Source organism: Bos indicus, chromosome 10 (assembly GCF_029378745.1).
Source record: "Bos indicus isolate NIAB-ARS_2022 breed Sahiwal x Tharparkar chromosome 10, NIAB-ARS_B.indTharparkar_mat_pri_1.0, whole genome shotgun sequence".
In the NCBI taxonomy this organism is placed as follows: Eukaryota; Metazoa; Chordata; class Mammalia; order Artiodactyla; family Bovidae; genus Bos; species Bos indicus.
Genome location: NC_091769.1, coordinates 8663398 through 8676438, shown reverse-complemented (window position 1 = coordinate 8676438; position 13041 = coordinate 8663398). Strand labels below are relative to the sequence as shown.

General features: G+C 36.2%; 1 protein-coding gene across 2 annotated transcripts in view; it reads left to right on the top strand.

Annotated features, from left to right (window-relative positions):
* The window catches only part of WDR41 (WD repeat domain 41), a 47453-nt gene that overhangs the window by 12950 nt on the left and 21462 nt on the right, over nucleotides 1-13041 (top strand). For both annotated transcript variants that reach the window (XM_070796635.1, XM_019968082.2), the window contains exons 3-6: nucleotides 7525-7573; nucleotides 8781-8912; nucleotides 11711-11773; nucleotides 12699-12810. In XM_070796635.1, coding sequence (XP_070652736.1) covers nucleotides 7525-7573; nucleotides 8781-8912; nucleotides 11711-11773; nucleotides 12699-12810 — 356 coding nt within the window. The remainder of the gene's footprint in view (nucleotides 1-7524; nucleotides 7574-8780; nucleotides 8913-11710; nucleotides 11774-12698; nucleotides 12811-13041) is intronic.

Genomic DNA, 13041 nt, shown 5'->3' with positions numbered 1-13041 from the left:
ATAGGAATTATTGCAGTAATACTTTATTTTATACAAATCTTTTTGAACTTTTGCTGTTCTTTCAGCCCACAGTTGGCAAGAATGAGAATACTTTTGCTGAGCTATCCAGAGGAAGGTGTTTATAGGAACTGATTCCTATAAATTGAAATAAGCATTACAGAATTCTCAGTGGACTGATTATTTGGACCCTGTAGCATTCCATCATACTGCAGGCTGTGAGCCCTTCAAAGACAGGAACTTAGCTAATTGATCTTTACTTTCAGGATCAAGCATATAAATATATAAAATTAATGCTTAATGTATCGGTAAAGCTTACTAAAGATTTCTAGAATAAGTAAATCATTGTTCAGTTCAGTTCTGTCGCTCAGTCGTGTCTGACTCTTTGCGACCCCATGAACCGCAGCACGCCAGGTGTCACTGTCCATCATCAACTCCCAGAGTCTACCCACACCCATGTCCATCGAGTTGGTGATGCCATCCAACCATCTCTTCCTCTGGCGTCCCCTTCTCCTCCTGCCTTCAATCTTTCCCAGCATCAGGGTCTTTTCAAATGAGTCAGCTCTTTGCATCAAGTGGCCAAAGTATTGAAGTTTCAGCTTCAACATCAGTCCTTCCAATGAACACCCAGGACTGATCTCCTTTAGGATGGACTGGTTGGATCTCCTTGCAGTCCAAGGGACTCTCAAGAGTCTTCTCCAACACCACAGTTCAAAAGCATCAGTTCTTCGGCGCTCAGCTTTCTTCACAGTCCAACTCTTGGAAAAACCATAGCCTTGACTAGACGGACCTTTGTTGGCAAAGTAATATCTCTGCTTTTCAATATACTATCTAGGTTGGTCATAACTTTCCTTCCAAGAAGTAAGCGTCTTTTAATTTCATGGCTGCAGTCACCATCTGCAGTGATTTTGGAGCCCAGAAAAATAAAGTCAGCCACTATTTCCACTGTTTCCCCATCTATTTCCCATGAAGTGATGGGACTGGATGCCATGATCTTAGTTTTCTGAATGTTGAGCTTTAAGCCAACTTTTTCACTCTCCACTTTTACTTTCATCAAGAGGCTTTTGAGTTCCTCTTCACTTTCTGCCATAAGGGTGGTGTCATCTGCATATCTGAGGTTATTGATATTTCTCCCGGCAATTTTGATTCCAGCTTGTGCTTCTTCCAGCCCAGAGTTTCTCATGATGTACTCTGCATAGAAGTTAAATAAGCAGGGTGACAATATACAGCCTTGACATACTCCTTTTCCTATTTGGAACCAGTCTGTTGTTCCATGTCCATTTTGAACTGTTGCTTCCTGACCTGCATATAGGTTTCTCAAGAGGCAGGTCAGGTGGTCTGGTATTCCCATTTCTTTCAGAATTTTCCAGTTTATTGTGATCCACACAGTCAAAGGCTTTGGTATAGTCAATAAAGCAGAAATAGATGTTTTTCTGGAACTCTTGCTTCTTTGATGATCCAGTGGATGTTGGCAATTTGATCTCTGGTTCCTCTGCCTTTTCTAAAACCAGCTTGAACATCTGGAAGTTCACGGTTCACATATTGCTGAAGCCTGGCTTGGAGAATTTTGCGTGTGAGATGGGTACAATTGTGCGGTAGTTTGAGCATTCTTTGGCATTGCCTTTCTTTGGGATTGGAATGAAAATTGACCTTTTCCAGTCCTGTAGCCACTGCTGAGTTTTCCAAATTTGCTGGCATATTGAGTGCAGCATTTTCACAGCATCATCTTTCAGGATTTGAAATAGCTCACCTGGAATTTCATCGCCTCCACTAGCTTTGTTCGTAATGATGCTTTCTAAGGCCCACTTGACTTCACATTCCAGGATGTCTGGCTCTAGGTGAGTGATCACACCACTGTGACTATTTTTGCTTATTCACACTGCTTGAGAACAGTGCTTTCTTGATTTTATTATAAATCAGCCACTGTGACTTTTATTATAAGTCAGCCACTGTACAAATTATTTTTTTTTTGCCTTTTAAAAAATTTTTATTTATTTTTTAATTGAAGGATAATTGCTTCACATAATTTTGTTCTCTGTCAAACCTCAGCATGTATCAGCCATAGGTATACATATATCCCCTCCCTCCTGAATCTCCCTCCCAATCCCACCCCCTCTAGGTTGATACAGAACCCCTGTTTGAGTTTCCTGAGCCATACAGCAAGTTCCCGTTGGCTGTCTATTTTACATATGGTAATGTAAGTTTCATGTCACTTTTTCCATACATTTCACCCTCTCCTCCCCTGTCTCCATGTCCATAAGTCTTTCTCTGGGTCTGTTTCTCCATTTCTTCCCTGTAAATAAATTATTCAGTACCATTTTTCTAGATTCCATAAGTGAAAATGAAGTCACTCAGTCATGTCTGACTCTTTGTGACCCCCATGGACTGTAACCTACCAGGCTCCTCTGTCCATGGAATTTTTCAGGCAGGAGTACTGGGGTCGGTTGCCATTTCCTTCTCCAGGGAATCTTCCCAACCCGGGGATTGAACCTGGGTCTCCCGCATTGCAGGAAGATGCTTTACCATCTGAGCATATATATGGATTAGAATATGATATTTATCTTTCTCTTTCTGGCTTACTTCGCTCTGTGTAATCTAACCTCATTAGAACTGACTCAAATGCATTCCTTTTTATGGTTGAGTAATATTCCACTGTGTATATGTACCACAGCTTCTTTATCCATTCATCTGTCGATGGACATCTAGGTTGCTTCCATGTTCTAGCTATTGTAAACAGTGCTGCAGTGAACAATGGGATACATGTGTCTTTTCAATTTTGGTTTTCTCAACGTATATGCCTAGGAGTGGGATTGCTGGGTCATATGGTGGTTTTATTCCTAGTTTTTTAAGGAATCTCCATACCATCTTCCATAATGGCTGTATCAGTTTACATTCCCACCAACAGTGCAAGAGCGTTCCCTTTTCTCCACACCCTCTTCAGCATTTGTTTGCAGACTTTTTGATGATGGCCATTCTGACTGGTGTGAGGTGATATCTCATTGCAGTTTTGATTTGCATTTCTCTAATAATGAGCAATGTTGAGCATCTTATCAAATTATTTTTCTTGTTAGTATTTGTATCATGGTTGCCTTCTACTCTACAAAATATAGATGATTTTTTTTTTGCCATGTAGTGAATGGATGGTAAAGAGTAGGGAAAAGCTATAATTTAGTTCATTAGTTCAGTTCAGTTCAGTCGCTCAGTCGTGTCCGACTCTTTGTGACCCCATGAATCGCAGCACGCCAGGCCTCCCTGTCCATCACCAACTCCCGGAGTTCAGTCAGACTCACGTCCATCGAGTCAGTGATGCCATCCAGCCATCTCATCCTTTGTCGTCCCCTTCTCCTCCTGCCCCCAATCCCTCCCAGTATCAGAGTCTTTTCCAATGAGTCAACTCTTCGCATGAGGTGGCCAAGTACTGGAGTTTCAGCTTTAGCATCATTCCCTCCAAAGAAATCCCAGGGCTGATTTCCTTCAGAATGGACTAGTTGGATCTCCTTGCAGTCCAAGGGACTCTCAAGAGTTCTGCAACACCACAGTTCAAAAGCATCAATTCTTCGGCGCTCAGCTTTCTTCACAGTCCAACTCTCACATCCATACTTGACCACTGGAAAAACCATAGCCTTGACTAGATGGACCTTTGTTGGCAAAGTAATGTCTCTGCTTTGAAACATGCTATCTAGGTTGGTCATAACTTTTCTTCCAAGGAGTAAGCGTCTTTTAATTTCATGGCTGCAGTCACCATCTGCAGTGATTTGGGAGCCCCCCAAAAAATAAAGTCTGACACTGTTTCCACTGTTTCCCCATCTATTTCCCATGAAGTGATGGGACCAGATGCCATGATCTTAGTTTTCTGAATGTTGAGCTTTCAGCCAACTTTTTCACTCTCCTCTTTCACTTTCATCAAGAGGCTTTTTAGTTCCTCTTAACTTTCTGCCATAAGGGTGGTGTGATCTGCATATCTGAGGTTATTGATATTTCTTCCGGCAATCTTGATTCCAGCTTGTGCTTCTTCCTGCCCAGAGTTTCTCATGATGTACTCTGCATATAAGTTAAATAAGCAAGGTGACAATATACAGCCTTGACACACTCCTTTTCCTATTTGGAACCAGTCTGTTGTTCCATGTCCATTTCGAACTGTTGCTTCCTGACCTGCATATACGTTTCTCAAGAGGCAGGTCATGTGCTCTGGTATTCCCATCTCTTTCAGAATTTTCCAGCCATTTTTTCATGCCAAGAAACAAGGACTATTTCTTTAGTCCTTTAAACCTGCTAGAGGTAATCAGAAATGTGTTGGACTGGAAAGTGCCATATTGGAAACATAAATAAGTACGATAATTACTAAATTTCATTGATTCTAAAAAGCCTATTTTTGGTACAGTAACATCTCTAAAATTTGGATACATCATATAATCGGTGTCTTTCATTTATAACTAACAGCATTTTTCCTTAATAGTACATAAAATAATAGTATGTCTTACAATTGATGTCTTATATTTCTTTAGTACATTTTTAAACAATCACTGAATTTTAAGATCTTGAAATAAGAACCACATGTAATTGATTTTGGCATTTCCCTAACACATGATGTGAAATCTTACTATTTTGTGTGTATCAGTAAAGAAGGATTTCTCTTAAAATCTTTAGACTTGAATCTTTGGGTTCTATTAATTTAGAGTGTTTAAAAATTTTTTTTGTATATTATTATATGGCAGTATAGCCCCTATTTTTTCTTCCATTGACTATATTAAACATTATTGGCATTTAATTACTTCTTTTATTGTTCCCTACTTCTTTTCATAGTTATAGTGTATCTTACTGTTAGGGATTCTTAGATTGAAGTTTCATTTCTCATTTGGAGATGGCTAGAGTGTGTGCTTCACGGATGAGGATAAACTGATTTAAGATAAGCTGATATAGTGCTGCCAGTTTACAGTTATCCATGCTAGGAGAATGGATAATTGTCATTTGTGAATGATCTTCCTTCCCTTTATTCGTTATTTTATGGCTGGTACTGGTATGTAGCAAAGTCAAACTGGTTTGCATTTTAAAGCTTCACGTTTCCTCTTTAGAGCAGGTAATAATAAATACTGGAAAGGCAAAAAAAAAAAGAAAAGGCAATAGAATATGAGAATTGAAAAGCCTGAATAATACACAAACTGGATAATTGACCTCTGAACGATAAAAAGAAAAAAATGGGCTGTGGATTCATGCATTACTATTGAGCATTGTTTAGATTTAACTTTTGTTCACCACTGATTGAATTAAAGTTTGAGATGAGATGCTCTGTATCTCATTTCTAAACTCTCAACCGTTCAATCATCTCTCATTGTGAAGTCATGAGATTCAGACATGATAAAGCAATAATGAGAAGTTAAAAATCAGGGCTAGAAAAAAGTATATTTTAAACCTGTACTCTTCTAAAAGGGAGAAAAGCAATTATAAGAGTTTCAAGAATCAATAGAAATTGATATTTTATACCAAAGAAATCTTAAGACCTTGAGTTCTGCCCTCCCCTTCATCATGGTACAAGTAAAAAGAAATCAATAGCCCTAGAAACATAAGCTGTTAAAGATCGACATCCAGCAGTATTTTTGATATTTAAGGCATTGCTTCGTATTCTGATTCAGACAGTCTGTGTAATTAAGCATAAGAAATTGTTTTTAAATATAAAATTGTTTTCTTTTTAGTCTCTATATCTTTTATATATTTCATTTTGAAAACAGAATAAATGTTATGTATGGGTTTAAAAATAGTTCTTTGTATGGTTTCTATCTAGTTAACTAAGACATTTTAAATGGTCCTTTCTGTTAAAAAGATAAGTAGTTCTTTATTAAAAGTTACTAATGGACTCTGTCAGACTCCATTAGGCCAATTTCCCATCTCCTAATCTCTTAGCTCCTGCAGTAGAAGATGTAATCAAAAGATTCTGCAGCAGGTACTGAGTATGGGAATTGTCAGAGCCAGTGAGGACAGTAGCTATATATGAGGCTTTGAAACTGAGTGTGAGAAATTTGAACTTGATGCTCAGTTTGGACTGTTAAGGGAAGTGTTATATGACTGAAGTAGGGAGATTATATGGATCTCTATAGGGTAAAATTCAATAGAACAGAGACTCTCAGGGCCAAAGTATTAATAGTTTTTGTGTCCTCAAGTATCAGTTCTCTACTTTTCTCCCAATGGCGCACACACAGCTCACAATGTTTACTTTAATGAAGATGTTTAAGGCATGCCCAGATTTTTGTGAAAATATGCTAACAATCTTGCATGGAAGTACACATTTTCTAAACACCATAGCTGCTTGTGGAGTACCACTTATTAATGGTTATTAACCATAACCAGATGCAGTTCATAGCTGGCTCTGAATAATACTACCTCCTTCTCTCCCATTCAGAAAAGCAAACTTTTGAATTCAAGTGAATAAAAAGTGATATTAGAAGAACAACTTGGAATCGATTTTGATTATTTACACACTTGTGTAGTACATTATTAACAAATCAGTTGACATGGTGAAAATGTGACTGCTGTATACCACTGTGTTGGGACACTGCTTGAGAACAATGCTATATTGATTTTATTATAATTCAGCCATTGTGATGAATAATCCTGTACAGATTATTTTTCTTGATAGTGTTTGTATCATGGTTATCTTCTACTCTATAAAGTATAGATGGTTGGTTTTTGATCTGTAGTGAATGGATGGTAAAGAGTAGAGAAAAGCTATAATTTAGTTCATTACAATTCTTTTTTTATGCCAAGAAGCAAACTTACCTTTACCTTTTTCAAGAATATTCATTAAAAAAAACCAAAACAGAAACCAAACTTTCCAAACCAAAGGACATGAAAGGGAGATGGGATATTTATGTGGAAAAACCACAGAACTGAGAGGAACAAAGGAGAGATACTGGCTTTAAATATAGTAGAGTTAAAATATCTAAATACCTTTACCTAGAATATAAGGAATCTAAGGACAAGATTCCTTTGGTCTACTCCTGGGATATCACTTCCTGTCACTGTAGCTTTTCCTCAGCTTGGTTTCATGTCACTTCAGGGTTTAATCATATAATTTTAAAGGAAGGACTTTAACGATCATTTATAGATCTCCCTTATTCTTAGTCTAGCAGTTATAATTCTCTGGTCTTATTCATTTTTGGATTTGCTGTACCTGACACAAAAATTAGAAAGTATTCTATAAAGATTTATTAAGTTGGCTTAAAGAACTTAATGTACATTGATATTAGTAAGTCAGAATGCTATTAATAAAGTCGGGTAATTCTTTTTTAAAACTTTTATTCTTACTTATTTGACTGCGTCAGGCTTTTGTTGTGGCATGCGAACTCTTAGTTCTGGCACGTGGGGTCTAGTTGCCCAACCAGGGATCGAACTCAGGGCTCCTGCACTGGGAGCAAGGAGTCTTATCTACTGGACCACCCGGGAAGTCCCTAACGTCTGATTAGTGTTAGTAATTTTAGCACTTAAATGTCATCAGTAATTTTTTGTTTTTCTTGACCTTTTTTCTCTAACCAGATTTGCATCTGCTGGTGATGATGGAACTGTAGTTGTGTGGAATGCCCAGGTGTGTATTGATTCTATGTGGATTATCTAACACAGACATGACTCTATAGTTGAGTATGCATTCATAAACATTACCTGGAGATGAGACTGCATACCAGTAGACTGAGCCGAATTAATGTTTGAAAAGGGCTGCTTAGGATGAATCCATTTACAGTGAGGACCAATGTTTCATATATAGTTTTTTATTTAAGATTTTTCCTGAGAAACAAATGCTAAATTATGGAAATAAATGTCTTAATTTTAATTAAGCAAAATTTAAGTTAGCAGCTATGTACTGATTCTGAAAATGAATCAGGTGTTGATTTTTGTGAGAGACAGTTTTTTCCAAATTGACAATTTTTTCTGAATTTTTCTAAATTGTGCATAATTTAGACAGCATAATATTCTTCACATGTTTCACTTTAATAGTAATGTAATAAAAGGTTTATTTTTAAAAAAATATTTAAGGCTTTACCAAATTTCTCTAGGTCCTCTCTCCCTAATCCTTGGATTCTCAAAGTATTCTCTTGGGAAGCATTTATCTCCTCACCCTTGTTTGGATTGTTACCTATTCTGACTCCATCAGATCCTCATTTTTCAATGGCTTTGCCTGTGATGGACACAGTTTAACATTACATTCATCACATACATCATGAAATCCTGCAACCTTGGAGAGATTTGAAATTTATGTTACATTTTCTTTGCATTTTTGTATTTACTACTTGGGAAGTCAGAGACTGATGGATGAAGACATTGGATGGATGGGAATAGCTGTTGATGTTAAATAGAAATAGAGTCAATATTGACTTTATGAGTGGTTGATATATTATTGGGTATCTACATCGAATTGTTACTGTTTGTTGACTTTTATTCTGCAGTGTTATAGGATGAGATAATAAATATTTGGATAATGAAGACTCCCTATATTTTCCCTGCCAAGTTACTGATATTTTATACTTAATTTACACAATTATAATCTTAAAACCAAATGGAAAGTGTATTCCTTAAAGTTTCCTATAACAATCTGTTATTTTCTATTAGAAAATTATTAAAATTATTTAAGCCTACTCTTGTAGCATCTGTTTAGATTCTATTGCTTAAATTATAAAATCTTAAGTAATTTCAGATGGAATGTATGTATTTTCTACCTGGTGGTTTTGCTTAATGTTGTCATTTAAGATTAAGTTATAAGATATAAAGTACTGTTAACATTTTTATTGATATTTCAGACAGGAGAAAAACTTTTGGAACTCAATGGACACACTCAAAAGATAACAGCTATTATTACATTGCCTTGTTTGGAAACTTGTGAAGAAAAAAATCAACTGATCTTGACAGCCTCTGCTGATAGAACAGTCATTATATCCTTGAATCTAGAACCAAGTGAAATAGCTATGGTGATCCCAGGGACCAGTACACACATTATTAGACTTTATCCTCCTGAGGCCTGTCTGTACATTCATGATTTAGCAAAAATGGTTGTGTTCTAGCCTTCATAAGATGCTTCTTGAAAGTATTAGGTGTCTGAAAAAAGATTGGAAGTAGCAAGTTAAGACTTATTGTTGATGGAAACTCCATAACTAAAGCTGTTCTTCCCAGCTTTATATAAAATTACAAAAGATGAAGGAAATGGAAGAATGTAGGCTTAAAAATATTTATCATCTCAGTTTGCTTTTCAATTTAGAGAAACAAAGATGAGTTGAACCGGAGAATAATTCACATTTTCTTACACGCTTATTGTACAGCAAAAGAAACTTAATGGTCCCAACCCATAAGAACCTTCTGACAATCCAAGTCTGGCAGAAAAGTGAATTAGCATGTGCTCAGTGTTTTATATGGAGAAGGCAATGGCACCCCACTCCAGTACTCTTGCCTGGAGAATCCCATGGACGGAGGAGCCTGGTGGGCTGCAGTCCATGGGGTCGTGAAGAGTTGGACATGACTGAGCGGCTTCACTTTCACTTTTCACTTTCATGCATTGGAGAAGGAAATGGCAACCCACTCCAGTGTTCTTGCCTGGAGAATCCCAGGGACAGAGAAGCCTGGTGGGCTGCCTTCTATGGGGTCACACAGAGTCGGACACGACTGAAGCGACTTAGCAGCAGCAGCAGTGTTTTATATATTTAGTATTTTAAAACAATTAAAAAATGTAAATTACCTTCCCTCCTTATACTTTTAGTTGAAAATTTAAGATGTAACAGCCATAGTAAAGTTTTATAAATTGCATGTATGTGCCAGGCATTGTTCTGTTTTGCATTTATTAACCCATTTAACCCTTATAATAAGTATTTTTATTATTTTCATTTATAAATAAGAAAAGAGAGGCACAGAGAGGTTAAGTAAATGGCCCAAGTTTATGCAGCCTGTATAGGGCCAAAGGCAGTAGTCTGACTGCAGAGTCAGTGCTCTGAATCACTATGTGATACTGCTTTCATAAAATATTTTTCTTAAGCAAAGTTGGCCTTTTTATATTTGTATGAGGAATTTAATCTGTGAAGGCTATAGCTAATCTTTCATTGCTTTTTTTTTAAAGTGTCATAGAATAGCTTTAAAAAGTCTGTGCTTATCTGAGAATTCTATTCACATAACTTCAGGTGTTAGTGAAGTTGAGTTTTGGAGTAAGCCCAAAGGTGTAGGTGTTTCTTAGGCTTCTATAGAACTAAGACATACTTTATGACACACTTTAAATAAGCTTGTCAGCTGAAGTGATTTTTAGACAGATTGCCAATAGGTGGTAGAAATTCACAAAAAGATTTAGGTGGAGATAAAATGATACACTGTGGTGATGACAGTGTTGCATAATCAGGGGCATAAAATGCACTTTAGTATGTTTAGGTCACAGTAGCTTTACTACCATTGTTCTATTGAGGCACATGTTATTTTATGGACTGAAGCTATTTTTTGTTTGTTTTCCATATCAGTATAATCTCTGCAAAAATAGAATATAAAATTCTTTTTATTAGACTGCTTCTTAAGTACTAGAATACTATTTAGCTGCTAAGTCACTTCAGTCGTGTCTGACTCTGTGCGACCCCAGAGACGGCAGCCCACCAGGCTCCCCCGTCCCTGGGATTCTCCAGGCAAGAACACTGGAGTGGGTTGCCATTTCCTTCTCCAGTGCATGAAAGTGAAAAGTGAAAGTGAAGTCGCTCAGTCGTGTCTGACTCTTCGAGACCCCATGGACTGAAGCCTACCAGGCTCCTCCGTCCTTGGGATTTTCCAGGCAAGAGTACTGGAGTTGGTTGCCATTGCCTTCTCCTATACTATTTAGAGATAATTGTTAAAATTACTATTACAGGACAGACATGGGTAACTGGGACAATATCAGTATAAACTTTAACGGTAAATGCTAGTAGAGAGTAATTTCCTTTGCTGAATGACTTTTCTTGTTAAAAATAATTTCAGGTTGCTTTGTTAGTAGTTCCATTTATTCAGATGAATTTTAAATTTATCATGCTTGGGTATTTGCTGTTAACTAACTTCATTAATTAAATGCTGAGGGTAGATTTTTTTTTGTCAAATTATAATCTTAAGAGTCTATATAAGTGTGTGTATATACATTTATATGTAAATATGTTCTCATATAAAATGTATATCTTACCATAGGAAATGGTATGAAAAATTTGAAAATCGTTATGTTCCTTAAGTCAAACTAATCTTGGACCTTTTATGAGAGGTCTTGAAATTATTTTAAATATGGATATAGGTATTTGGTTACTGTCTTCTTTGAATTAAGATAACTAGTAAAATCATGCCAGGCATGTTGAGGGAGCTTTCAGTTAATGTTAATTAATGGATGTGATAGTTTTTAGTATGAGTATTTTATGTTCAGTGTTTATTAGATTATGGTAGACTGTTTTGGAGAGTAAAATTTAAATTTTCTATAGTTGCAATATTTAATGCTTATAAAGATTTGATATTCAGACCATCCATTCTGTTGGTATTTTCAAATGGTTTTATAGTAAAATTCACATCAAACTTATTTTAGATTATAAGCTTGCTATGCTAAGTTGATTTTTGTAATAGTATAAACACAAGGTACTTTATGCTTTGTATATTTTCTACAAAAATGTGTAATATTTATAATTTAATTATTAGAAAAGTTAGCTCATAATTTTTTGAAATTCTGCTTAGAAATTATTTCTTAACATAAATTTAGGAATGGGATTGTGGTACTGGTAGACAAGTTCAGAAAGTGTCATGCTTCCAGTCTACTGTAAAGGTAAAATCTTAATCAGATACTTTATGGTAATAATCTTTTTATTTCAGAAAAAGTTATCTAATGATTTAGATGAAATTATCTTTGTAGGTTTTAAAAATTATTTCTTCTGCACATACCTACAGCTATTTGATTCTTCTAAGACTAGATTTTGGGGAGTATGTATATTAAATGCTAGAATGTTTGAATTTTAAATTAGAGCAAGAGATGAATCTCTATAGTAAGATAAGGAAAAATGTAGTACCTAGTATGTTTCTAGTCGGAGAAGGCAACGGCACCCCACTCCAGTACTCTTGCCTGGAAAATCCCATGGACGGAGGAGCCTGGTAGCTGCAGTGCACGGGGTCGCTAAGAGTCGGACACGACTGAGTGACTTAGCAGCAGCAAGCAGCAGTGTATTTCTAGTTGGTAATTCTAGGAAGGGATACTACTTTCCAAGTGATATGGCAGTAGCTAGTCTTTTTTTGTTGTTCTTTGTTTTAGCTTTAAACTTGAAACACGGAGCTATTTGTGCCTCACTATGTTTTCTGTAAAATCATAATTTAGTAGTAGTTACTTATTTCCAGAACAAAATCTTTTGTGGCTAATTGGTGGCTGGCTACTCTTAGGTTCATTTTATAAACATACTAATTGGGGCTTATTATTGATAGAAATTCTGCTACAGATTGGAGAAACAAACTTGGATAAGACTTGGTTACTTGCATTCCTATAGAAGAAATTACCTTAGATGGTCTCAGAAAGTGCTACTGTTTTTCAGTAATTTCAGCAGGCTTGGGGAAAGATACTAGTAAAGTGAAATAGTATTTCCTCATTTACTTTGAAGATTACTGATCTCTTGAAGGGAAAGGGTATCAACTTGTGGACATATTTTAAAACCACTGAATGCTTGAATTTCTAAACTGATAAATATTTTGCATGAATTTTACAGTGTTTAGCTGTTATTCAGAGACTAGATGTTTGGCTCTCTGGTGGGAATGATCTGTGTGTGTGGAACCGAAAATTAGATCTTCTGTGTCAGACGAGCCACCTTTCTGATACAGGTAAAAACAAATCAAGGTACTTGTGAACCATGCTAGACACTAAAATAAAGACACAGTGAATCTTCAAAGAGACTTTGCATGAATACAACAGTAATATAGGAGCTTTTCTTTTTAATTCTGAACATAAGATGTAGTCATATTTTCCAATTCAGGTGAAGGGTTGTGTGAAATATATTTCCATTTCAAATTGGAAGGAAAAGATTTTCCCTCTTTTGGCTTCTTCACCCCTTC